The 24,951-nt window shown below is 42.3% G+C and overlaps 4 protein-coding genes across 5 annotated transcripts in view; 2 read left to right on the top strand and 2 right to left on the bottom strand.

The window, feature by feature from the left end:
• LOC137874545 (CTD nuclear envelope phosphatase 1A) overlaps positions 1 to 773 on the bottom strand; it is an 8,637-nt gene extending 7,864 nt beyond the window's left edge. Inside the window, exon 1 of the mRNA XM_068713283.1 lies at positions 49 to 773. Coding sequence (XP_068569384.1) covers positions 49 to 153 — 105 coding nt within the window. The 5' untranslated portion in view covers positions 154 to 773. The remainder of the gene's footprint in view (positions 1 to 48) is intronic.
• Positions 774 to 853: 80 nt separating this feature from the next.
• On the bottom strand, positions 854 to 4,063 carry elp5 (elongator acetyltransferase complex subunit 5). The gene is made up of 8 exons (XM_068713281.1): positions 3,767 to 4,063; positions 3,596 to 3,656; positions 3,412 to 3,492; positions 3,086 to 3,297; positions 2,654 to 2,829; positions 2,478 to 2,573; positions 2,268 to 2,368; positions 854 to 2,169 (listed from the first exon to the last, which is right to left on the bottom strand). Exons 1-8 carry the CDS (start codon positions 3,819 to 3,821, stop codon positions 2,061 to 2,063), a joined length of 891 nt encoding a protein of 296 aa, XP_068569382.1. The 5' UTR covers positions 3,822 to 4,063; the 3' UTR covers positions 854 to 2,060.
• Positions 4,064 to 4,255: 192 nt separating this feature from the next.
• On the top strand, positions 4,256 to 8,867 carry phf23b (PHD finger protein 23b). The gene is made up of 5 exons (XM_068713280.1): positions 4,256 to 4,771; positions 5,990 to 6,021; positions 6,129 to 6,221; positions 6,321 to 6,936; positions 7,119 to 8,867. Exons 1-5 carry the CDS (start codon positions 4,744 to 4,746, stop codon positions 7,310 to 7,312), a joined length of 963 nt encoding a protein of 320 aa, XP_068569381.1. The 5' UTR covers positions 4,256 to 4,743; the 3' UTR covers positions 7,313 to 8,867.
• A 4,944-nt stretch (positions 8,868 to 13,811) lies between these two features.
• Positions 13,812 to 24,273, top strand: LOC137874541 (phospholipid scramblase 2-like). Of its 2 annotated transcripts, none has more exons than XM_068713279.1 (8): positions 13,812 to 14,038; positions 15,005 to 15,098; positions 18,961 to 19,262; positions 20,073 to 20,115; positions 20,304 to 20,524; positions 21,897 to 22,058; positions 22,389 to 22,550; positions 22,680 to 24,273. In XM_068713279.1, exons 2-8 carry the CDS (start codon positions 15,086 to 15,088, stop codon positions 22,737 to 22,739), a joined length of 963 nt encoding a protein of 320 aa, XP_068569380.1. In that variant the 5' UTR covers positions 13,812 to 14,038; positions 15,005 to 15,085; the 3' UTR covers positions 22,740 to 24,273. The 2 variants fall into 2 exon arrangements, with proteins under 2 accessions (XP_068569380.1, XP_068569379.1); XM_068713278.1 differs by having other exon boundaries at positions 15,002 to 15,098.
• The last annotated feature ends 678 nt before the right edge of the window (positions 24,274 to 24,951 follow it).

Below are 24,951 nucleotides of genomic sequence, written 5' to 3'. Positions count from 1 at the left end.
GGCCCACGAGAACCGACACACGACATGTCTTTCAAAACCCCTTCTCACCGTTCGTAGGTGCTTCCTGAGGATGTACATGATGAAGCCCCATATTCTCGACGTTACGCCGAGAAAAGTGCGGATGCCAAGTAAACACTGCCGGGTCTTCAGCATGTTGACGAGCACGCAAAGACCCCACAGTAACCGAACTTCAATTCTTAGTTTGATAGCACGCCTTTTGCCCTTAGTTGTCAGGACAATTACTGGGGCAACTTGCCTGCTAGTGATAGTCAAAATCCGTCTTTAGCCACAGCCGCCAAACAAGCAATTCAAATTAACAAGAGGGCCAAGCAAACGTGTGAGTACCTCGCTCTGCACACTTGTGGCACAATTAGCATTAAATTGAGTGCATCCGCATTGTAGCTGTGAAAGACAAACGAGGACGTGGTCGATGGAAAAGCTGCAGCACGACGACTGCCGCTGTGTGGACCTTAGCACGCAGCTCGTTGACAAGCTAGCTCCGGAGCTAGCTGTGCACCGACTAACGTTAGCTCGTAGCCACCAAGCTACCGCTAGCTCGACAGGGTGACCACCTTGAACCTTGGACAAAAATATCCCCAAAAAGCTGTGGGGTCGCTCGTTGTCAAGCGCCGGTTCCACGCGACTTCCCTCTGTGTGGCGTCTGAAGAGAGTCGGCTTTACAAAAGTTCCACAAAGTCTAACCGGTCCGGTTAAAATCGGTTTGTAGTCCAGTGGAAATCCGGAATGAAACTGCGAGCCGCCATCGCCGCCTTTCCGTCACTTCCGGGAGGAATCCTGTGGTTGCGCGCAGCACGTCCACGTGGAAAGAAAATAAACAGACGTGTACGAGCAAGAGTGTGAAAAATAACCCATTTTATTGTTTTATTTGGTGCAGTTTAATACGAACATGATTTCTGTACATCTGTGTGTATACATAAATAATTGCTTTAATTTTGACAGTAGCTTGATTGGTGCCAATCACTGTTGTCCATAAACCGCCTTCTGTCACTGATTCAAAGTGGTAAAACAATCCTATATGAAAAAGAATCACTGGGCGTTGGTGAATACATTTTAGAACCACAGTATGCGTTATATAATAGTAAGGGCAGCTTTTGCAGCAGTGCTGTCGGCTGACACGTGGGCTTGTCCACTGCCAATTAATGCAGTGGGCAAAAAGTTTACTTTACACCTCATTAATTACTTCAAACCTTCACGAAACTAGCAAAAAATCCCATCTGACACGAATCCCGAATAGCACGAATTATTTAGTGACGTTACTTTAGGGAAAAGGTTCCACTAGATAATTATAATTTGATACAAATAGACTAGAATGTCTGTTAAAGATACCCACTAAGGAATCCAAAAATGGTAATCATTTACAATAAAATGACTATGATGACAATGATTATGTAACAAATGTAATCATATCAATGAATATAATAAATATTACTTTCAATCATGGTAAGGTCTACTAATATATTTAAGAGTGATTGTGTTTAAGATTTTTCGACACTCTGGAAAGGGGAAAAGCATCCCATAAATATCAAAAGAAAGTGAGCAAAACATTAAAAAAAAGTGTCAGAAAAAAAACAACATTTTGTGTCACAGAATGCACCTTTTTCTTTCTTATCACTTCAACAATATTGTGACCATGTTCATATTTCTTTTGGGAACCACTGCAACAAATTCAAGGGTCAGTTGGATGTTGTTATGGCTTGGACCTGAGATTCTACATCAAATGTACAACATTCAACTTTATGAAAAATCTAAGTGTGGTATTAACTGCTGGATAAAAGCCTATAGTTTTCTTCAACAAGATTTAAAACATAACATAAAATCAAACTGATCAATAAAATAAAACACCGTTGGATAAAACCAGTTTATAAACATAATACAGATTTCTTACAGAAATATTTTACATTATTTTATATCTTTAATACTCCATGAGATGGCAGCAAGTATTTGAATCTTCACTCCTGAAAACGACTCAGTGTCTTGAATAGCGAGGAGGACATGAAACGCGGATTCTTTGTGCCTCCAGTGGGTTTTGTTCCAGAAGCCTAAACATCCAGATCATCATCAGGGTCCTCCTGGTCATAGTCATCGTTGGCGTCAGGCTCATACAGAATCCGTCCTGAACCTGGGCTTGAGTGGAGCAGAGCTGTTTTCCTGTAAGAGAAAAAAGGGGGACAGCGTTTTAAAAAACACATGGAACGCAATCACTGAAAAAAGTTGAAAAACCAGACAATTGTGGAAAAGTTTCTTACTTCTCTTTGCTGAAGACAAATGGTAGTGCAAGTTTCTCTTTGGCCTCACGCTCTGTATTCGATAGTCGAAGGTTAAAGGTCAAGTTGGCTGTTGGGTCCGTCTATAGAAACAGAAAAAGGACACTTCTTAGTCATGCCAAATCTGAGTCCTATCTTTATTATATTGATCCGCTTATGTTGTAAAGATATTAAGCATGGGTTATGTTGCACCTCTTGTTCCTCAGGGTCAGCCTGTTTGGGTCCAAGTTGGCTGGGCTTGCTCTGTACGACGACTGTTAGATAATTTTTAATGGTGAAAATCACCTCCTAAGGACAAAAAACTTCATCAACAATTTTTAACAGTGACGGAACACAAAACTAGTCATCCCAGAGGAACCACTGCTTACGTCTTGCACAACTTTCCCAGATTTTGAGCGCTTTGTTATCTTTGCCACAGCTTCGTCTCCCTTCATCCCAGGTGCTACAGTGATGACTGAGGTGGCCAAGTGGCATACACTTCCCACAGTACCCCTCTGATGCATGTCCGCATGGAGCAGAACGATAATAGCTCTCACAGCTCCCCCTAATGAAAACACAGAAAAAAAGACCCTTAAATGGAGCAAAAACGGCACGGTCCCAAAGTTACACTGTATTCTAATACAAGTCAACCATGAAAGTAGTTTATTTCTGTTGAGAAATATTTTCTTTTCTTTCATTTCTCTTATTGATATTCAAAGAAAACCTTGAAATGACTCTCACAGCCTGGATGTCATACCTTCCTGCATTCAGTACCACGGCAAATAAAACTTTAAGCCCACGTTATGGTGATGATTTATCACCTTTTCGAAGTTGCTGAAGAGTCTTGCAGACAGCAGGAGGACTGAGGTGTCTCAAAATCCATGAAAGAGAGTCGATCACTAAGGTAGCTGGTTTGGGGTGCGATGTTTGCTTGACCAGACGTGTAAGTTCCTCCAAACAGAACTGGTGAACGGTAAAAGCTGGTTGATCCATCCAGCCCAGGGGGTCTGAATAAGCATTGTGAAAGTGTAGCCTGAAGTGACAAAAACAGATGATTAGCAGTTGGCTTAGCTATAAATAAATGACTTTAATGATTAACCAATATCAAAGTAGATGGACTAATTATTCCAGCACTAATTTGAATTACCTCTGAACAGGTGATCCTTTCAATCCATCTTTCAGCTCTTCCTCACTAACCTCAAAGCCAAGGACATGGACAGCTTCCTCCCTAAATGCATAATAATTTTTTAAGATATACATAACTTCAATAAACATTCATACTTGATAGTACACGCACAACCAAACAGCCACATGTACATTTCTTTAAATACCTGTTCAATGCAGCATTGATGAAGCTCTTCAGGAGGTGTCTACCAGAATAACTAGCAGAATCTAACAATGCAGGTATAAATCACATGGCTTTACTGTATGCTATTGCTTCGGTTCACATAGTTATTGCTCGCCATTTAGATTTAGAATTATACAACATTCAAAGCATTTACCTTGAATTATGAGAAACCCTCCAGCATCAGTGCCTTGCAATAATTCAGGCAACATTGTACTAAGTTAACGTTAGTCAACTGTCAAGCTCCAGCTAGCTTCAACTAGTTAGCATGCCTCTGATTCACCACCTATTTAAACGTGAATACCATGATAAAATAAAACCAGGTGCTCAGTAATCTAACCGAAGAAGAACGACATCTCTTAAAGTTCAGAAAGGCACCCGGAAGCTCATATATCACTGATAATAAAGCTTTATCTGTCTAAACCAAGTCCAACATGTTTCGCTAGGTAGCCTGTTAGGGGTGTACCGTTTCAAAAACACCATATCCCAGAGTTCCACTTTGTGTACTATTAATCATACGCGGGAAATGTAGTTCATCAACACGTATGGTCGGGGTGAATGACTTCACAATTAACTATGCTACCCAGCATACCCCGCGGGAAACACTGCGCTGGCAGCCTCAAGAAGGTTTCTGCCGCGCACGGAGAAGACCGTGCGGAGTAAAGTCAAAACTCCAGTCGTTTTGTGTTGCCTACATTGAAGATACGAAAAAAAAAACTTCATCGGAGAAGTTCGCATTACGGACCTATATTAAGTCTAAGGATTTTGTTTACGATTTTGCTACACTTTAATACAGAGGGTTATATAAATGTAGTGACGAAGAAAAGGGAGCTTTGGCTCGTTAAGCGACAGAGGAATTAGTATTTTGTAGGCTAATAACGTTAGTATACAGTTCAGAGGCGGTTTGCTTGGTGCTACGTTAACGTGGATCCCTAGGGAGGGAATATCACTACTACGACCCACAGTGAAGTGTTTCTGAGGAAGAGTCTCTTCGGTCTTCCGCGGCTTGTTGCTGCTAAAGTTCCCCGGCGGTAGGTGCAGCCACGCCGGGGGAAGCACAGCGCGACAGCCGCTACAGGCTAGCTCGCCTGGTGCTTCTGCTTCGTGGATCGAGGCCTGGTCGGTGAGGCGACAATGCTTGACATAATGTCCGAGCACCAAGGTATGTTCCACCAGTATTAGCCTGCGAGATATTAAACAAACTGTTCCCGTGGGATGTTAATATTTTCACTGTTTAAATATGTTGTATTTCGCGGCCATTAAGATAAGCTATGCTAACGTAAGTTATGTCTACCGTAGGTGTTACGTTTGGTTGCGTATGCTGTATTAATAACACACCAACTTGTGCTTTGTCGTCTAAATGCCATGAAAGTTGTGATAAAGTGTTTTTTTTACGATCAATGTAGTTGACTTAACGCTAATGTAAACGTATGTGTTGCACAGTTATGCTAGCTGGTTGGTTAACGCGCCGATCCATCGAGCTCAACGTTAATAGCGAATATCTGGACAGAAAACACTCTACACCTTGTAGGTTTTTAGGTAAATTGTATCACCTGTCATCCACGAAAAATACTGTTTTTTTGCATCAGTCGAAACCGATTATACGTTACACCTAGCTAACACCAAGCTAACATTGCTAATAAGCCTCCCACTTCCATTTGAAAAAAAAGCCAGCGTGATTAGCTAGCTTATCGAGTGGCTGATTTGTTAGCATAAGTTAACTCTTAATCAAAATGACCCATTGGCAATATCGGGTTTAAATGTAACTCGTTAAACATAATTAAGAAACTCACTAGTCGTAACCCTGGTTGCATTTATCTCTGCTAACCCCATAACGTGCGTTTAGCTTCTCCTCCAAGTGTCAGCTAACGTTAGCAGGTAGCATCTCCAGACAATACAAAACGACTAGTTTAAAGCTTTGCAGCCAACAAACTGAGCTTTGTTATAGCTAACCCGTCTACAAAAGCACCCATGTGATTTAGCGTTGACATTAAAATGATGCAGTTAGTGCAGAAATAGCCAGACTTTGTGTGAAGTTCAGATGGTGATCAAGTGACACCGGTTGCGGTTGTTGGCAGACCGACTCAACTAGTGTTAATATCCGATGAGTGGTTTGCTTATTTTCTGTTATCAGATACCTCTATCGGTCAATTTAACGTGACTAAACACATCTTTAATATGCTCAACACGCTCATCACCACTAATAACTAATTAGGTTATTGAGATGTGTTAGCAGGCTAATGCTAGCGTTAGTCCACATGTGTCCCATCGTACCCCTAGGCAACTGAGTTCTTGGTCATTCTGTGTATAAACTGTTTTAGTGAAAGTAATAAGCACATCAAGACTTGTGACTTACAGAGTTGTTTTTCTTCTCCACTAGATTCACTGTTATCGTGCAAAACGGAACCATTGGTGAGTACTTTGCAATCTTGCTTTGAGTAGTACATTAAGTGTCGATAGAGCTTTTCTATGTGTATATTAGCTTCACGTTCTTAAACTAAGGCTTGTGCTTTCTGCAGCCCCCAGAGCGGAAAAAGAGGACGGTTGAGGACTTCAACAAGTTCTGCAGCTTTGTCCTGGCGTACGCTGGTTACATCCCCAGTCCAAAAGAGGTACGCTGCTATGAATGTGGCTGTTAGAAATGTCTGTTATTGCCTGTCTTGCTCAGGTTGTTAAGAAATACTAAAATGCTTTTTCTTGTTGCCTTGCAGGAAAGTTCATGGTCCCCAACATCATCCAGCTCTGCACACAGTTCAGGGTTGTCAGCAGATGGAGGTGGTGGAGGCAGCAGTTCCACCGGCAATACTTGGCCAGATGGGAGCTCCGACATCCACACCATCCATACGTTTGTTCGCAAGGCGCGGGCAAATAAGGGCAAAAGTATTCGCCGCATGCACTCTGACAGTACTCTGCTGGACAAGATGCGCCTTAAAGACTCCCTGTACGAGAGCCAGGCCAGCTCTAAGGCCGAGCGCAAGAAGGACAAAAAACTGAAAAAGCTGTCGCTGGGTTCCGGCATGACGGCGGCAGACAGTGGCAGTAGCGAAGGCGAGAAAAGAGCCCGCATCAAACGCAGCAAAAACTCAAAACAGCCGAAGCCTAAGAAGCTCAAAAGCTCCACTGCTCAAAGTGAGACAGACTCTGAGGCTCAGCATGCACACACAGAGGTACGACCCGCCAGGGAGGAGCTGACGGAACACGGGGGCTCCACCCCGAGCATGCAGGGCCTGGGGAAGATGCAGCCAGATGAGTCCTTGAGGGAAGCAGAGATGAGCTCCAGTGAGGGGGAGACCTGGATCGCCGATGAAGACATTATGGTGGAGTCAGGTACAACAGCTTTTGTTCAAAATAACAAATGTATTAAGATCATCTTTGTCCTGCATCTAATAATCAAATGTTTAATTCCAAAAAAAATTGTTTTTGTCCAATTCTCAATATGATTGACGCCTTTTTTATTTTATTTTTCCCAGCTACAATATCTCATAACTCCGTTCTCTTTATTCACACAGGGGATGATTCGTGGGACTTGATCACCTGTTACTGTGGGAAGCCATTCGCGGGGCGGCCAATGATCGAGTGCAACCAGTGCGGCATTTGGGTGCACTTGTCGTGTGCAAAGATCAAGAAGTCCAACGTTCCAGACATCTTTTACTGCCACAAGTGCAGGGACTTGCGGCGGTCTGGACACAAAAAAGACCCGTAGACCTGAAGAGGACGGGAGGGACGAGGAGCACCCACCCTGTTTTTGCTGTCCTCTTTGACACTCGTTTTTTTTTATGCCTACAGCCAAAACAGCCTAAATTATCACGTGGATGGCAACTGTATTGTCAGTTTGTAGGATTTCTTTTTTGACAATCACAACCATTCTTATTTATCCCTCACGGTTTCTTTTACATTTCTTCCTTCATTTTTCTTTGGCTACTGTGAAGAACTGGACAGAAGGCAACAGTAACAATGGAGACTCATTTATTTGTTACTAATTAATTGCTTCATTAATTGGCTTTATTGTTGTATACTGTGCTGGTGATGTGCACATAAACTTTCACATTTAATCTCATATCCACTGTAGGTGAACTCTGAGTTGTAAATTATTTCTTGAGGTTATTGACAAATCAGTGAAGATTTCCCTTTTAGAAGAACAATTTTCCGTTTGAAGCCGTTTCCTTTCAACTTCCAATCAAAGCAAGTTTTACACATTGGCAAAATGAATAGGGTGAGAGATGGATGATGTCACCCCTCTTATTTGTTTAGAAGTATGTCATAATGTCGGATGAGGAGCTCATCTTATATTTGATCGTATTTTGGCGATTTATTTGAGTTGTGGTTTTGGTTGTCAGTGATGATCACTGAACTTTTCAAATGTAGAGATTTCACTCCCCTAGAACAAGTGGTCTTCAAATTCATAGAATCCACTTTTACTCATTTATTATTTTGCATCTGCAATTGTATCTAAATTGCTGCGTTTTCAAAATTGCACACAGACAAGTCTTGCAGCAGTGCACTTTTTTTAAATATAAACCCAAATACCATCCCTCTGCATAAATGGGTGGTATTTGGGATAGGACGGGCTACGGCTGATTTAAATCTGTACTTGGCATGTAGCTGTGTACATTCATGATTGAGCGCTTAATGTTTCTTCCTGTCTGGCTTGTTAATCAATGATAGCCATTTACCATGAACAACATTTACATTGGAAGCTGTTAAATTTTGATGTTTCTGTTTCATGTGTGGTTTTAGTTTTCCCATGTTTTAAAAACTCATCTGATGAGGGCGTAATGTTGCTGTGAGACGGGATGGTTTGGCAGTGCTTTACAAGATCAGTGGCTCTGAGGCTCGTTTAAGAATGGTTGTAAAATATTTGTTTTTTTTCTGTTTCATGTAATTGTTTATTTCTTAGCTTTCTGAGGAGCGGGATTAGGGATGCGCCCCGCATCAGAGAATGGACATAAGATTGTCTCACATCGAGAACAAAGTTGTAGTGTACAGAAAATAAGTTGACGCCGCGTAGGTCGTGGCGTTTTGTTTATGTTGTTTGGTTTTACCATGTGCTTTTTCTTTTGTTGGTGGGAGAGTCTTGTTCTCCAGTAGCAGTTGCACTCTCTCTACAACTTCAATTCTGTGTACATATCCTGTTCTTTGACAACTGTACATATGTGAAAGTGAAGAGAGAAAATACCCAAGCAAAATCTATATTTTCTGCAGTCTGATATTGTTTTCTTTAATTGTAGCTTGAAAAATAAAAGTCTTTGGGAACATAACAGCGGTATTTTTAATTAGTGGCATTAAAGGAGCACAGACGTATGAAAACGGTTCATTTGCCACATTTAATTAGATGTTTGCACACAAAAGTGTTTGTCATGTTTGCATTTTCTACCACTAGAGGGAGCAAGTCGACCGGCATGTCTCTTGTTAATATGGCAGTGAGTTAATTCAGGAATAAATACGGAATATAAAATACAGAGTTCACACATCGTTTGGCACTGAGAAAATATGAGGAGCTCAATTGTTGAAGTTGCGCATTATTCCTCGTCAGCTTCATCCTGAAACACAAACATACAAATGATCAGTGTCTTTACAACTTATCGATGCTAAAAATCATTGTGATACTAATGTCATGGAAAACCTGTGCAAGTTGAACATTTTGTTAATGCAAAAATGTGAAATCTGAGTAATCCAAGAATTGTGGCGGGAAATAGACCAGGACATTCAAGTCTCCTATTGAAACTGCAACATTTAACTACTGCTATAGATCAATTAACAGTTTTCCCACATCGGTTTTCTCTTGTAACTCACCTTTCGGTTTCGGAAACTGGACATTTGAAAGCTGCTGATGGAGTCCAGAGGAGCAACCTTCCTCCTGTAGACACAGCAGTCCAGATCACTTAACCTCACATGCAGTGACTGATGATGAACAATTTCTACTTTTCATAATATAGAATCAATCTGTACCACACGTTCCAAAAACAATATTAAACTTAACACTTCATTTCTTTAAAAGAACAAAAATCAAATAATTACAGGAGGCAGAATTTAGAAGTCTTCACATTAATCATTATACATCAAATAAAGAAGTTCTGATTCTGTCATTGATTTAGATGATTGTTGACATACAAGTATGTGAGACTACAAATGTGCTTCACGCAAGTTCAAAGCCATTCACCCTACGATGAGGGTTCTCTCATCTTCTCCTCACCTCTTTTCGTTGGCTTTGCGGTGGTACTGGTTCTGGTTCTGGCTCTTCCTGTGGAGAGAAAGGTGCTCTGTTGGGGCGAGGAAAGTCTCTGAATGAGGGGGGCGCTTGTCCACATCCCTGTCCATCTCCCCAGCGTCACCCACAGAGAGGTCTCCCTGGTCTGAGCGCTCATGCAGGTGGGGGAAGAGCTCTTGGTCCAGCCAGTTCACTTCCTATGGACAACAATCACATTATGAATAGACAAATAAACTGCATAGGATTGCATGTTTGAAGGTATTTGAGTTGTCCAAAAGGTGACAAAAATGTATGTAAAAGGTTTACCCGTTTGTCTCTGAATCTGCTTGGCAATGCAGCAGAAGACGTCTCCTCTGGCAGCATGTAGAGAGCCAGGAAAGGTAGCACACATGTGGAGCAAAGCATCTGAACAGAGTAAGACGGCCACGGTCAGAAACAGTGAACACACTGGCAATTTCATTTTAAAAGAAGCAACAAGCTCACCTTAAATCTTCTGTTTTCTCTGTGGAGTTCTGTCCTCAAAGCTGATTATGGGTGCAGGTCTGTGTCCTATGAGCTGTTGACCAGTGAGGAGGGTATTTGTAGCCATGCATCCATGGGTGGGTTTATATTATGGGACTGGCATCAGTGGCTGTTTAGGCTAAGATTGTGTACGTGTGTGTGTCTGTGTCTGTGTGTGTGTGTGTGTGTGTGTGTGTGTGTGTGTGTGTGTGTGTGTGTGTGTGTGTGTGTGTGTGTGTGTGTGTGTGTGAGACTATGTGACTTCAGACATGCCAATTAGATCTGCCGCCTTGCCGCCTGGCATTGTCATCATTAGTGTCAAACCTCTAAGGTCTCTGTTAAGAGATTTTAAGTGCTGACAACGTGCCCCCATGACATTTGCCATTTAAAAAAAAAATACAAGAGCAGAAAATGACATATTTTAACTATTTACCAACAACCATAAAAGCCATACAAACTGAGGAGAGCAAGTGACTATTTGGCATTTAAATCTAATAAACTATAATTCATAAACAGTTAATAGTCAAAAGTTGTTTGAAAGTCAGAATTCAAGTCAGTTAGCTAACCACTTTATCCGACACTCCTGCATTAATTCAATGTGTTTGGGTTTGAAAGAGAAGCCCAGAGACAGAGACATCAGAGATAGTGGGCCTATCCCAGTGTGTGTGGTCATCTGGAAAACTTGCTTTGCCTCTGACTTCACCGGCTGATTGCCACCCAATCCAGACCACACACAACTCTCTCCACCCGCCCGCCTGCTGCCTCTGTCTGCAGGAAACAAAACAGAGAGGAGACAGTGAAGCAGGGACGGATGGAGAGATTGGCCGGCTGTGGGGCGGGGGGGGTCCGCTCTGAGTTATGCGCATTCGGACACGTTTTCACTTTCCTGCTTTTCCCGCCCTGTCCTAATTATTTCTATTCTGGGACACCGAGGCCCACCAAACATAGAGCTAGTGCTGATAGATCAGGCGTGTATAAATAAACCGAGGCAAGGCTGGCAGCATGTCAGCAGGGGCAGAGGCCAGATAGGCCGCACTGATTACCTCCATTATCAGGGACAGGCCTCATTAGTAGCCTCTGGCGGGGTGTGTGTGTGTGTGTGTGTGTGTGTGTGTGTGTGTGTTGTATTATTGCAATACAGGACCAAATGTCCTCCTGAAGATGTAAACTTAAGGGTAGACCTTCAAAACGGGGACATTGGGACCTGGTTTAGATAAGGCAAAGGTTTGAGTTAAGTTAATTGGATTCCAGGACAACTTGGCATAAGTTTACACAAATTCATTTTAGGTGTCTCGTTGAAGTATTGTAAGTGATATACAGTATTTGATTGAATTTAAAAGTGTACTACATCTTGACAATAGTCAAGGGAACGTTTGACATTTTGGGAGTGTTGCTTATTTGCTGTCATGCAGAGTGTTAGTTGAGAAGATTGAAACCACTCTGCACAAAGTCTGTAGGGTGAACATGAAACTACAGCTAGCAGGTGATTAGCTTAGCTCAGCATTAACACTGGAAACAGCTAGCCTGGCTCTCCCCAAAAGTAACAAAATCCACCAGCATCTCTTAAGCTTACTCATAAACTTTAAAAATCTAAATGTACAAATGACAAGTAGTGGTTTTATGGGGCGTTATGCAGCGGACTATTTCTTGGTCTGGAGCAGTGACTCCCTTCTGTTCAGCTAAGGCTGCTAGCTGTAGCTTCATATTTAGCGTACAAACATGAGAGGGGTATTGATTTTAATAAGCAATGACAAACTGCTCATCTAACGGCACTTGACTACACTTTCTTAAGTTATTTATTTGAATACTTTTTTTAAATTCAAGTATACACAACTTTTATGGTTTTAAATAGTACATTAATTGTGAGAAGGTATAAAGGTCCTCAAGAATAGTATAGTAACATGAAAGTGTGCTTCATCCGCTATCTTTGTCTGTGTACATGGTCATGATTTACTGATTTCATTTTGTGTATGTGTGTGTGTGTGTGTGTGTGTGTGTGTGTGTGTGTGTGTGTGTGTGTGTGTGCTGAATCTCATACCCCGCCCTGGTCCAGTGCCCTATAAGTATCAGGCATGGCAGCGGGTGCCAAATATAGACTCAACAAAGACTGCTCCCTCCACAAATGTGAGCAACCTTAGGAACGATTAACATAAGGGGAAAAATGTAAATCATAAACACAATATTTGTCAGATTTAATTTGTCCAGAAATGGAATGTGAATTCAGCCATTTGTTTTTGTGTTGTTCAGAGGAACCCTGACAGACAGACAGACGCATGAACTGAACAAAAGGGATTACACAAGATCATCGTCGGTGGAGATAAACTGGGAAATAAATGACAGAATTGCAATAGCAGGAAAAACACAGGTGTAACAAATAGCATTAACGATGTGAGCCAGCATGTGGTACTGAAATGCTTAATTTAAGATGCAGTCATCATGTTATTAGTTTCACCTGTGTTTGAAACCAGAACTTACCTAAATATATTTGCTCAGGTAATAAATACAAAAGTATACTACAATACACAAAATACATTTTAAACTTATAACATGAAATAGGCAAATGTTAAATCCATTTAAAGCATAATGACATGACAATTGTAATATTCAATGTCGTTAGGGCTTTGTTCGGGTCTAGCTAACGTTAGGTCTTTAAGCTAGTTGGCTGCTAGCATATATTTTTTACTTTCTTCATATTAACTAAGTTAGGCAGGCAGGTTGTAAGTTATACATTGGGTTTATATATATATTTTTTAGTTGTGGGTTGAATTCAAAATGAAGTACAACAGGCTCAAGTTGCTAAAAAGCTCCAGTGAGGTGATCATTTTCTTGTTGGTTTATTACTAAAGCTAACCACTTTCACATTTCACATATTCACTTGACTCAGTGTTAATATTTATATATTAGTCAGTGCAGCTTTAATGTCATTCTAATTTTAATTTAGTTGTATGCACTTTAGATTTAGTTTATTCAGGTTTGATGCTGTTTAGTTTACAACAGCGAGAGGAAACATGGCGGGGTGTTAGCCAGCCTTTTGTCCAGTTGAATTTAGTTTAGTTAACTTTTGCTAATTTCGGTGTAAAATTCTTATTAGATTAGTGTAGTTTGTTAAATTTAATTTAGTTGTAATGTTAGTCAGTAGTGCAAAAATAAGTGACGTGAATACACTAGCTTCTAAAATACTATGGATACTGACTAACGTTAGTATTACCCTTGTACTACCCGAACACTCCTAGTATTTAGTTCATTTTGCTGATACCAGTATTTAATGTAGTTTTTCAGTTGAGTGTTCTGACAGCGCGTGCATGTCATTACTGAGGTATTAGCGCCCTCTGGTGGTTGTTGCTAAGACACCAACCCGAGTATCCCTCCCTCCACTGCAACAGGCACTGATAACGCAACACGTTTACATTTCAGGTCAGTGACAGAACAAGCAGACACCTTGTGAAATATAGCTACAACTATATGCTAATCCGTGTGTTTAGATTTGACAGAACACGGAAGCCTCCATAAAGGTCATATGAGCCTGTACAAGGGGAGGAGGATATCATAAGTATTTATGGGAGGGACGAGCGCAGCAACAGAGCAGTGACGATAAACAGGTTAGGAAGAAAAAGCGTCTCCTTGACTCCGTGCGTGGACCATCTCCCCTTTCCCCCCCTGAACTTTAAATCTATTTGATTACACTTGTGGGACCCCGAGAAGAAAGCAGCTGCCAGGGAGGTGAGATTCCTGTATTTACATGTTTTATTAAGTTTTTTACCAGACGTTGCGTGCGTGAGGCAGAGAGTTGACAAAGCTACAGTCAGAGGAGAGGACTGTGTAGGTTGGTCATGTGGGGGAAACGAGTTTAGACAAATGTTACTGTTACTGTTACTTGATGAGCTTCGCTTCAAGTTGATTTATCCGAGCATGCGGCTTAAATCTCGTACTTTCTAATAGTAATGGTAGAAAAAGGGAAAGCAAGTGGAGTAGCAGAGTATCCAGTGGGAACAAATAACTGACCACAGACCACCTTTCCTCTGCTGAAACACGCCACACCCACTGTTATTCTCATGCACGTTCGCTCTCAAACACGGAGAACAAGGGAGCTATTTGCTGCCTTTTAGTTTCCACTGTATCTCTGACCGGACTTGTGGACTATGACTTGGTTGTTGTACATGAGCCCAATGCAAATGTTTCACTTTTATGCAAATTATACTTACCGCTCTGCCTACACAGTATCAGTCTCTTGGTCGGTTATTAAAAGGGTTTCGATACTTCCACAACAATGAGGATTTTATGAGTTGAAATTGATTTAAAATCCTGACAGAACAAAAGTCAATCTCAAAGTTTACAAACTCAAATGAACAGCCACTGATCTTTCCATCTGTTATTATTACGTTTCAGTACACAGTGATTGAGTCTGTAGCTTCTGATAGATATCTAGGACTCCTCATGATGGTTGAGGTTGTAGATGCGTTGACTGAGCTGATTGGGATCCAGGTTATGATGATCTGAGTCTTGTTTTGGTTTACTCATGCTGGGAACTGAACATATACCTTTCAAACCACTGTGTTGTGGTGACAAACAGGACAATAGGAAAGTAGAAACTGGAACTGATCTGAGACTAACTGTTGTCACTGCTGTTTCTGTGCAAATCCCTCCCTTTTTTTTGTCACCCCTTTCCCGTCCCCTTCCTCCCAGAAGTTTCCTGTAGATCCTGAGAGTGGACTTAAGTGCGACCTCCTTTGACTCCGTCCCTACAAAAGTTTCATCCAGCTGCTCGCCATGTCTGCTCCTGGTAAGTGGTTTAATCCAAGAAAGAGGGAAAAAATAACTACATTTCCTTCAGATTTCCATCTTTGATTTGATTTTTTAAACAGACAATGAAAAGAATGAAGAGCCCTGGTGGTGAGTTTCTTCTGATATTACATAACAGTGTAATTTAATTGCTTCAACACTTCCTCATTGTTTTTTTTGCTGCCAGTGTTGAAATGATTTGGTTGTTGGATCTCAAACTTTCCATGTGACATTCCTGTTCACTGAGCATCATTGTGAAGTGAATAGACACCTTGTCCTGCCCCCAGATGCCTTCGATTGAGAAACGTTGTACTCCCCCAGGTGGTGAAATTATAAAGAAATTCACAGAATGTTTACATGAAACTTTTTACCCGTTGGTACAGCAAAAAGAGTAGTTTAGGAAGTGAAAGGTACCGCTGTTCGATCCTGTCTGTCTTTCTGTGGAAATGAGGCCCGTCTTCCTGAAAACACTGTGGTTTTAAATTGGGCTTTTGTTTCCTGCAAGCAGAGAAAGGAATGTGGAAAGAGGTGGAGCAACAACAAGCCTCAAAGTTCACAGATCGCATTACTCACGTCCTCAATTTTACTTGAGAAGCTTGATAGAAAGTCTTTCTAGCTTTAATCCATATTTGTTTTTGGGGATTTAACACGCCCACGAGCTTAAGCAAGAGTGATCTCACTAGGAAACGGTCTAATGACCTCTTGAACCTGTTTAACCGGTGGTTGGTGGACTTTCCTGCCACACCAACAAAAACTAGTTTGGTCAGCTATGAAACAAATTTACATTTAACTGTACACACAAATGAGTGTCATGGGTCAGAGGGATTGGAAAAATAAACACAGGACACAAGCCCTCATCTAGAGACGGAAAACACAAATCTTCAGCCAGCTTGTTTTGTTCAAACTACAGTTCATATCCCAAACGTGTTCAATTTACATAAATACAAAACGGAAGATTCTCACATTTGAGGGTTTTTTTTTGCCTGAACAATGACTTATCATTTCCGTATTATGCTAGTTACAGATAAGAATACAGTTCACAAAAAGTGCGTTAATACAAGAAAAGGTCTTTGCACACTCACAAGACAAAGAACACGTAGGCAGTTTAGTCAGCCTAATAGTTAAAAAAAAAAACACACTGAGCAACATCATCAAGGTGAATCTAAAATGAGATGATAACTCTGTCCAGGAGATCAACATCTGTTAGTGAGTGAGCACATAACAGTCAGGTTCCACTTTATTACATCCTCATGCACTTCTCTGGTGCACCCACTTCCTGTAGATCATTTTTTAAGCTCTTTTCTTTGTGTGCCACGTGTCATTTGTGGCTATAGCAACCTCTGTGTGAAGGCCTGTGTATTGAGTGATAATCCAGTATTCTCTAATTTCTTCAGACTCTCTTGAACCAAACATAGTCACCGTTATGTTAACTTGTGTTATTAGCAGGTGTCGAAGTGCAGACCCCGGCTTAAACATCAAAGAATCAGAAACAAATGTATGTTATCGTGTTTAAACCAAGACTTTCTCGTTATGAGACAATATGAAGCTTCCAGACTGCCACTAAAACTGGAGTCACTGCTGTAAAACTGCCCGTTGAAAACCTCACTGATTAGTCTAGTTTGCTCTGGTCAGATAAGAGTCTGTAGTTGTTGAATTCATGCCCAAATAAAGACTTATCAGGCACTTGCACTTGCTCTTTAAAGAGTGTATTTATCATGAAACATGAGGAAAAACAAGAGAAGACCACCAGGGCTATTGCTGTGTAGCACAGCCCAGTATCGGCTTTATATTTGCTTCCTTGTAAGTGCTTTCAGTCTCCTCCGGGGCTCGGGTAATAAGTAGCTTATTGGCTCTGCTGTCCCAGCAGGCAAAAGCAGGATGATCCACTCTACTCACACACTTACGAGCACAGAGCAGCTGCTATCGGCCGCAAACAGATCATGACATCTTCCGTCCAGCCACTGTCGTGCAACCCTGACCTGCATGTTTCTCTGACTCTACATTATTTTATTCTTTTTATATTATTGGAAGGTTAGAACTTGGAGACATTTGATCACGATTCCTGAGATAAGATGTTGAAGGCAGCTGTAACAGGACGGTGCCACAGGAAATAGTGGCAGCGCAGCAATCGGAGTCAGTTCTGCAGGTTTCATGATCTTTAATTGAAACACAAAGCAACAGAAAACCTCGCTCAGTCCAAAGCTCTATCACAAAACTAAACAAATTAAACGACACCCAGCTGGTCTTATCATTTCCCCCCCCGGTGACACCCAAGTGGAGACGCGCATCGCTGTGTGTTTGGCTGACATCTCGAAGTGGATGACGACACACCACCTCAAGCTCAACCTAGACAAAACTGAGCTACTGTTCCTCCCGGGGAAGGGTTGCCCGCACCGGGACCTGTCCATCACCATTGATGATACCGTGGTGACGCCAACTCGGACTGCGAGGAACCTGGGTGTGACCCTGGATGACCAACTGTCATTCTCAGCAAACATTTCATCCGTTACACGCTCCTGCAGATTCCTGCTCTACAACATCAGGAGGATTCGTCCCTTCCTGACTGACGAGACGGCGCAGGTTCTCATCCAGGCTCTTGTCATCTCCCGCCTGGACTACTGCAACTCTCTACTCGCCGGAGCCCCGGCGTCGGCCATCAGACCTCTGGAGCTTGTCCAGAAAGCCGCAGCTCGCCTGGTGTTCAATCGCCCCAAGTTCTCCCACACAACTTCCTTTCTCCGTTCTCTACACTGGCTCCCTGTAAGAGCTCATCCAGTCTAAGACTCTGGTGCTAGCCTACAGGGCAGTGAAAGGAACAGCTCCTTCCTATCTCCAGGCCATGGTCAAGCCCTACACCCCCGCCCGACCACTTTGCTCTGCTGCCTCGGGGCGATCGGTCGCCCCGTCGCTCAGAGGTCCTGGCGGCCGATCGACTCGGTCACGGCTGTTTTCTGTCCTGGCCCCACAATGGTGGAATGAACTCCCCACTGACGTCAGGACAGCGGAGTCGCTGCCCATCTTTCATCAGGCTGAAAACTCACCTCTACAGGAAGTGCTACCCTGAGCCTTCCACTTAGCGCTTATTGTTTTCATACTAGCTTGTTGCACTTATTGTATTCGTATTACTTATAGCACTAACTGTTTTTCTTGTTTCTGTACTTTGGCTCTGAGTTATGCTCTGCTTCATGCTCTTAGATGCTTGTTTGGAAAAGGAAATGTACTTATGACTTCTGGTGACTAGTAGTTCTTTTGATTACCAATGTTGAATGCACTTATTGTAAGTCGCTTTGGATAAAAGCGTCTGCTAAATGACTGTAATGTAATGTCAACTATTTCAGCCGGGCTGCTAGCCGACTTACCGGTCTTAATTCTCTCCAACCCTGGAGTTCTTATAGGGAGGAGCCTGAGCCCATGCTCCTCCTGCAGCATGATCTCCCCGATGAGGAGATCAGCTTCAGGTGTGTCTCTCCCCACACCTGATCCCAATGATCTCCTGAGGGAGTGGGTGGAGCCCTCTGGCTGAAACATACACGCCTCCAATTACCCTGGACCTCAGCTCCTTACACAGCTCTATGTTTTTAATGCTTGTATTGTTTTTTTAAACGTTTTTTAAATTATTATATGGGTATTATATGTTTTTATATATTATGTTTTTTTGATGTTTCATGGTTACGGTTAACCTGGATTGCTTCCAGTTTGAGTGTCATCTGGTTTTGTACAGGGAAGATGCTCTCTCTCTCTGTGTGTGTGTGTGTGTGTGTGTAGCCTTTATAATAAACCGTGTTATTCAAATCCAGTCAAATAAAAGAACAGAGCTGCACGCGATGATGTGTAAACTAATGTCATTGTTTGTTTTTCCACAGTTTACCCAGGCCCTCACAGCAACCCATCCTACCCCATGCCTCAGCCCGGCGGCCACTCCGTAGCCCCTTATCCAGTTCCTCAGTACGGAGACCCCAGTCAAGCCCCTCCAGCAGGCTTCAACATGGGCTACAATGCCGGCCCATCTCCTGTCGTGTATCAGCCTGGTGCCGTTGGCCCTGGCCCTGGCCCAGTTCCTGGACCGGAGTATGGCGCCCCCCATGGAGGGATCTCGTCGGCTCCGGCTGGGGCTCCAGCTGCGGTTGCCGTTGGGGTCCCACCGGGGCTCGAGTATCTCACACAGGTAGGATAGAGAACTCGCAGAAAGATCTTCATGGCCCGTGAACTCTGGTGATGCTGCTCCGCCTGTTTTCAGATTTGTGTCTTTATCTTGAACCAAGATGGATTAGTCAAGAGCCACTCCTTTGCTTCTGGAATTTGTTCCCCTCACTGTTTCTGAGCGAGCAGTTTGCTGATAATGACACTGTGACTCCCAGAAATTAATGATAACAAGCTACACTTGAGATCACGTGTGGCACCCTAACAGGCTACTGTAATTTGGTGTGTACTGGTCTAGAGGGAACACTCATCACCCATTTTTCTTGTGAAAAAAGCCATAAAATATAGACAGATTCATGTAACTACAATCACTTGTGTTGCTGTAATAGATTTACAATGTTTGTACTTGTACTGCTTAGTTTATTGTACTTCTCTAGAGCTGAATTCAAATTCATGACAGAGTAATGTCAGAAGTGGAATGTCAGTTAGTGAAGGAAGAAGGAGTAATCCGTCTTTAGTTTGTTCACTTTTGAATCAACAGTTACGTTTATTCAAATAGAGTTAAAACAAAGATACAGCAAATAACTTGTGGTGTACTCAGGCGATAAAGGATCATTTGTAAATACAGTAGTAGAGTTTAAAGGAAGTGACACTTCACAGCAGTTAGCATTGAGATAGTCTGTGGTTTCATGATAATTCACGGATTAAGTAACTTTGCATTGCAAACAAGTGAAATGATCCCTTCGCGGTTCCATCTTTTCCTCTTGTTGTCAGAGGAATAAGACTTTCCGATTTGAGGTTGGGTATATTTTAACTCTTCCTCTTGTGGTTTTAGATTGACCAGATCCTGATCCATCAAAAAGTGGAACTGCTAGAGGGTGAGACATGAGACATGTTCATCAAGTCACATCTACACTTTGTAAACGGCAAATAACCAGCTGCAGCATTTTTGTCATGTTTTGGTGCACCAGTGAGCTTCAAACCTCTCAATATAAATCATAAATTCTTTGCTTATCTACACTTTGTTATTCACCATTTCCCACCCGTTTTCCTTCCTCCCACCCAGCATTCATTGGCTTTGAGACCAACAACCAGTACGAGATAAAGAACAGTCTGGGCCAAAAGATCTACAAGGCCAAAGAGAAGAACGACTGCTGCACCAGGAACTGCTGTGGCTCGCTGCGTAGCTTCGACATGAAGATCAAGGACAACATGGACAGGGAGGTCATCCGTCTCATACGGCCTTTCCGCTGCGTCTCCTGCTGGTGTCCCTGCTGCCTGCAAGAGGTGTGTGTGTGTGTGTGTGTGTGTGTGTGTGTGTGTGTGTGTGTGTGTGTGTGTGTGTAAATCAATTTGAATAGCCTTATATTCTATTGATTTACCACACCAAGACCAATATTGTGCCAATTCAATAGTTCATTCAGCCCTAAATCGAGTACTCACTCTGCTTTTGGATAAGCACTGTGATAACGTGTTCCATTATTAAGGTTGTTAATATTTAACCATATTGATTGTCTGAAGAGTTTATGATGGAAAATGAACTATGACTTGCTGAAGGAGTTGATTCATATTTCAGCTTACTGGTTTAGACATAACAATAATCATTTTTGAGGTTTACTTTTGGAAATTAAGCCAAACAACCCAGGAGAAAATCCTCACCTTTTAAAGACCTTGTTCTTGGTCTTATTTGTCCAGATTCTGAGATATCTGTCTCTGAGAATTCTTCCGCCACCTCAATACAATGTTTATTTGTGGCGCTCACAGCACAAATTCAATTTTGGAAGATTCAGCAGCAACGCGTCTGCCCAGAAACAATGTCCTAGTTACTCTGGATGATCAGTTTTAACCAGAACTATTTTCTACTTAACAAATAGTCCTTGAAAACCGTTGATGCAGAGTGTAACGGGGTTGTTGTTTCTGCCAAGCAATATTGTTGTTGTTGTTGTTGTTGAGATGGACATAAGTAAACCTAAAACTATTTGCATGTCTGGATACCACTAAAAGTATGCAAAAAGCAGCCCTTTACAAAGAAGAGGATTTTGAAGTTTTTACTCCAGCTGAGAATTAGCAGCTAATAGCATTGATGAAACTCACTTGGTCCTATAAGCTTAAACATCTGCAGCCTCACAGCTCATGTTTAGCGGCTTCTGCATTTCCTCCCTTCGCCTTGTGTCACTGACGAGCTGCTGAGCGGCGCTTCGATGTCTTTGTGCACCAGTCTGCTCAGGCAGGGGTTTGTTAAGACTATGAATGGCTCTTTGTCCGTCCAAGCTATCTCCTAGACTCCCCCCGACCCTCTGCCGTCGCTCACCTCTGAGACCGCTCTCTTCCTCTCTTTAATCACATCGCTTGCAATCTGGCTTCAGTAGGTTCCCATTGGCCCAAAGCCATGCTGCTACACTCTCACATACTGCAGTTCTGTTTACTGGCCAGACAGGAGCCATGTGAGATCTATTACCTTTGTTATGTGGTGCCACAATGGAGCCGTTAGAGGTTTAATTATCATCCCTGCTGTCCCGTGTCACATGTGTGACCAGCTAATAACCATGTTTTATTTAAAGCTGTCAGTGTCAGGGGATGAGGGCAGATTTTAAGCTGTCAGGGAAAACGTTCTAGTGGCACGTTAGTATGTGTATATAATTATGTATGTGACCCACAGATGGAGGTCCAGTCACCGCCGGGCACCACCATAGGCTACGTCAAACAGGACTGGCACCCTTGCCTGCCGAAGTTTTCCATCCAGGGACCCAACAAGGAGACCGTGCTGAAACTGGATGGGCCCTGCTTTGCCTGCAACTGCTGTGGAGACGTCAACTTTGAGGTGAGGTCAGAGGATCGTGGTGTTAGAAGAAGGTCGATACCGCCCTCATTTCTACACACTTTTGAAAGAGAGGTAGCCGTCCCCCCCCCCCCCCCCCCCCCCCCCCCCCCGTTTCCAGTCTTTATGCTAAGCTAAGCTGAGCTCACCGCCTGCCCGGCTGAAGCTTCGTATTTATCCTACAGACATGAAAGTGGTTTCAATCTTCTCATTTCAATTAACAGTTCCGATCCGACTGTGGCATTCTCTGGAAACATCTCAACATGATAAGACCACAGTATAGTATACTTAATTAAACATCTCATGGACATTGTTGCTCTTATTACTCTGCAGCTAAAGAGCAAAGATGGTGACAAGCCCATTGGTCGCATCAGCAAGCAGTGGAGCGGCCTTTTGAAGGAAGTCTTCACAGACACGGACAACTTTGGCATCCAGTTCCCGCTGGACTTGGATGTGAAGCTGAAAGCTGTGCTCATGGGAGCCTGCTTCCTCATAGTAAGACCATATTCTTCTTTTTTCCCCCCCATCTTTGAATAACAACAATTTCATTTTTTGTATACTGTACTTGCTGCCTCAGTCTTATAAGGGGATGATTTAATTTCCTTCTTTGTTGCCACTCTGCAGGATTTCATGTTCTTCGAGAAGGTCGGGGAGGCCAACCAGCGCAGCACGGTGTTTTCATAACAGAGGAAAAAAGGAAGAGAAAGCAACCTCATGAGAGCAAGTGCCAGTTATGCAATCTCTGTTCGTGTACTTTTTTTTTTTTTTTTTCAATCCTTCCATCACCAGATTCCAGCCAAAATGGTGCAAATCCCAGGATAATTTTACACACACAGACCAAATTGAGCTCATGAACTCTTGATTCCAGATGCCTGCCATGGATTGTTTTGTAAATCGATCCAAACTCAGTGACTGATACCGGCTGTGACTTTGCCAATGTTCCTTACACTCCATACAGTCTGTAGTTGTATCTACATGATGTGGGTGAACGTCACCTCCATCTGACATCTAATCATGTGCTAATTAATGTTAGCGTTAATATTAATGTTGCTTGAGTGCTAACACATTTTTCCATGCAAACAAGCTAAACTAAGATTGTTTGCATGTTAAACATTCTACCTGCTGAACATCTGCTTGTTAGCATTTAGCTCAAAGCACTAACGACTGCCTCGCAGAGCTGCTAGCGCGGCTGTAGACTTTTAATCTTATGCGTTTACAAAAGCTTTATATACAACCTTTTACATAAATCAGCCATTGTAAACAGGCTGTTATTATTTAGGGCTTATAGGGAAGTGGTGGTTGTGTTAGCGAGAGGAAGGGGAACATCTTTTGGTCGACAGTATTTACCAAAGTGCTCCTTCTCTACCACTCAGCGACCTCTCTATTCCTCGAAACCCTCTGTCTTAAACTTTTGTGTACATGATCTAACAACACTGTAGTAGCACAGGCTACAGTGTAAATGCTCTCATGCTGCCTCTGTGGTTCAGTGGTTACCATTGAGACTGGCGTCTCTGCCAAACCTCGCCCTCCAGTTGCTCGAGATGCCACTGCCTTTAACATGTGCCAGTGTAATGATAAAGGAGAGAGATATTGTAATCTGTGTAGAGGAGGACCGGAAAGAAAATAAAAAAGCACAAGTTGAGGTTAGTCAACATCAGTCAGTGGCGGCTAGAAGAAAACACATTGACTTTCTGTAATGTTGTGTAGCAGGAAGAGACCTGAATGTAAACTTGTGAAATATGGTCTGCTTTTAATCGCTGTGCTTTAGAATGGATGTCATGTTTGTTTGCAAACGCTTCGAATTGCTCTTGAATGCAGCTCTCTGCTCTGTATTTGTTCACTATGGTTCTCGTGAGACAACATGGGTGTGCCTCTTGTGAGGCTTCGTTGCCACTAGTGCTCTCAAATGCAGATCACAGCTCTCTCTGATGTTGTCAGTAACTGAATGGGTCTTATATACTGTATATATACTACCATCAGCGTCTGTGTAGTCTGACCTCAGATTAAGAAAGCGTGGCCAAAAGTTGTATAGTACATTTATCAGAATTATTTGTTCATTGTGTCAGTTTGATGATCATTCACAGCACACTTATTTTTTTTTTTTTATTAATCAGTTATATTTGCAACAAGCATCTTTTGCATCAGTTTCCTGTGTGTCTATCAGAATTAAAAAATACCCTGTACTTCAGAAATAAAACAAATGCCATATGAATCCATAGCTATGCAGTGTTGTTGTCTGTGTTCTTCTGCTCCGCTGATTGTCAGGGAATGTTTTGGAAGGCAAACCTAAAACCTAAATGTGGAACATCTGGTTTCACTTGGAAAAAATGATCTGTGCTTCAACAGGGAAATCAACATCATTAACCAAAGTCCAGTTCAACTAAAACTCAGCTTTTTAGTTACTGGGTAACTTTCTCAACACAACATGCACTTTATTGGTGTCATTATCAGCTTCCTTTATCTACATAAAGACTTCATCCGTGCCTTACTTCAGAGGCAACAAAAGGGAGAGAAAAAAACCTCCCATGTCACACTTTGAATATCAAACTGCTCCATCCTCTGGAAAAATGTTGGAAATACAGGCATAGCATTTATGGGAGCACGTCTGCACATGTCTATCCATGCCCTATTGCTCCTGGGACATGACTCAAACTTTAATTGTCCGCCCAAAATTTGTAATCCTATTCTTATTAAACAAGAGTCACAAGTTCAGTGTCTGGTTGTACAGTTTACACAAGTAAGTCTGTGTACACAGTTTTCACACATGGTAATGACCAACAGAATACTGCATATCAAGGGTCTGAGGGGCCGGGGTTGACGTCTGAGCGGAGTCAATGACATCCGTCTTAAAACAGAAATTCAATTAAGACACTAACTCTTTCTGAAGAACAGCATG

The sequence above is a fragment of the Cebidichthys violaceus genome, unplaced genomic scaffold (assembly GCF_023349555.1).
Source record: "Cebidichthys violaceus isolate CVI_PGR_0920_01 unplaced genomic scaffold, fCebVio1.0.p SCAF_19, whole genome shotgun sequence".
NCBI lineage: Eukaryota > Metazoa > Chordata > Actinopteri > Perciformes > Stichaeidae > Cebidichthys > Cebidichthys violaceus.
Note: the sequence above shows the minus strand (reverse complement) of the source record. Positions and strands in the feature narration are given on the sequence as shown.

What these genes read in the sequence shown, in the direction of transcription:
- elp5 (XM_068713281.1), bottom strand. Translation starts at nt 3,821, where the DNA reads ATGTTGCCTGAATTATTGCAAGGCACTGATGCTGGAGGGTTTCTCATA. An exon ending in TCTTCAGCAACTTCGAAAAG is followed by an intron (nt 2,830 to 3,085) that starts GTGATAAATCAT and finishes TGTTTTCATTAG; the next exon opens with GGGGAGCTGTGAGAGCTATT. An exon ending in CTGGGAAAGTTGTGCAAGAC is followed by an intron (nt 2,574 to 2,653) that starts GTAAGCAGTGGT and finishes TTTTGTCCTTAG; the next exon opens with GAGGTGATTTTCACCATTAA.
- phf23b (XM_068713280.1), top strand. Translation starts at nt 4,744, where the DNA reads ATGCTTGACATAATGTCCGAGCACCAAG. An exon ending in CATAATGTCCGAGCACCAAG is followed by an intron (nt 4,772 to 5,989) that starts GTATGTTCCACC and finishes CTTCTCCACTAG; the next exon opens with ATTCACTGTTATCGTGCAAA. An exon ending in AGACATTATGGTGGAGTCAG is followed by an intron (nt 6,937 to 7,118) that starts GTACAACAGCTT and finishes TTATTCACACAG; the next exon opens with GGGATGATTCGTGGGACTTG.
- LOC137874541 (XM_068713279.1), top strand. An exon ending in AAAAGTGGAACTGCTAGAGG is followed by an intron (nt 20,116 to 20,303) that starts GTGAGACATGAG and finishes CCTCCCACCCAG; the next exon opens with CATTCATTGGCTTTGAGACC. An exon ending in GTGGAGACGTCAACTTTGAG is followed by an intron (nt 22,059 to 22,388) that starts GTGAGGTCAGAG and finishes ATTACTCTGCAG; the next exon opens with CTAAAGAGCAAAGATGGTGA.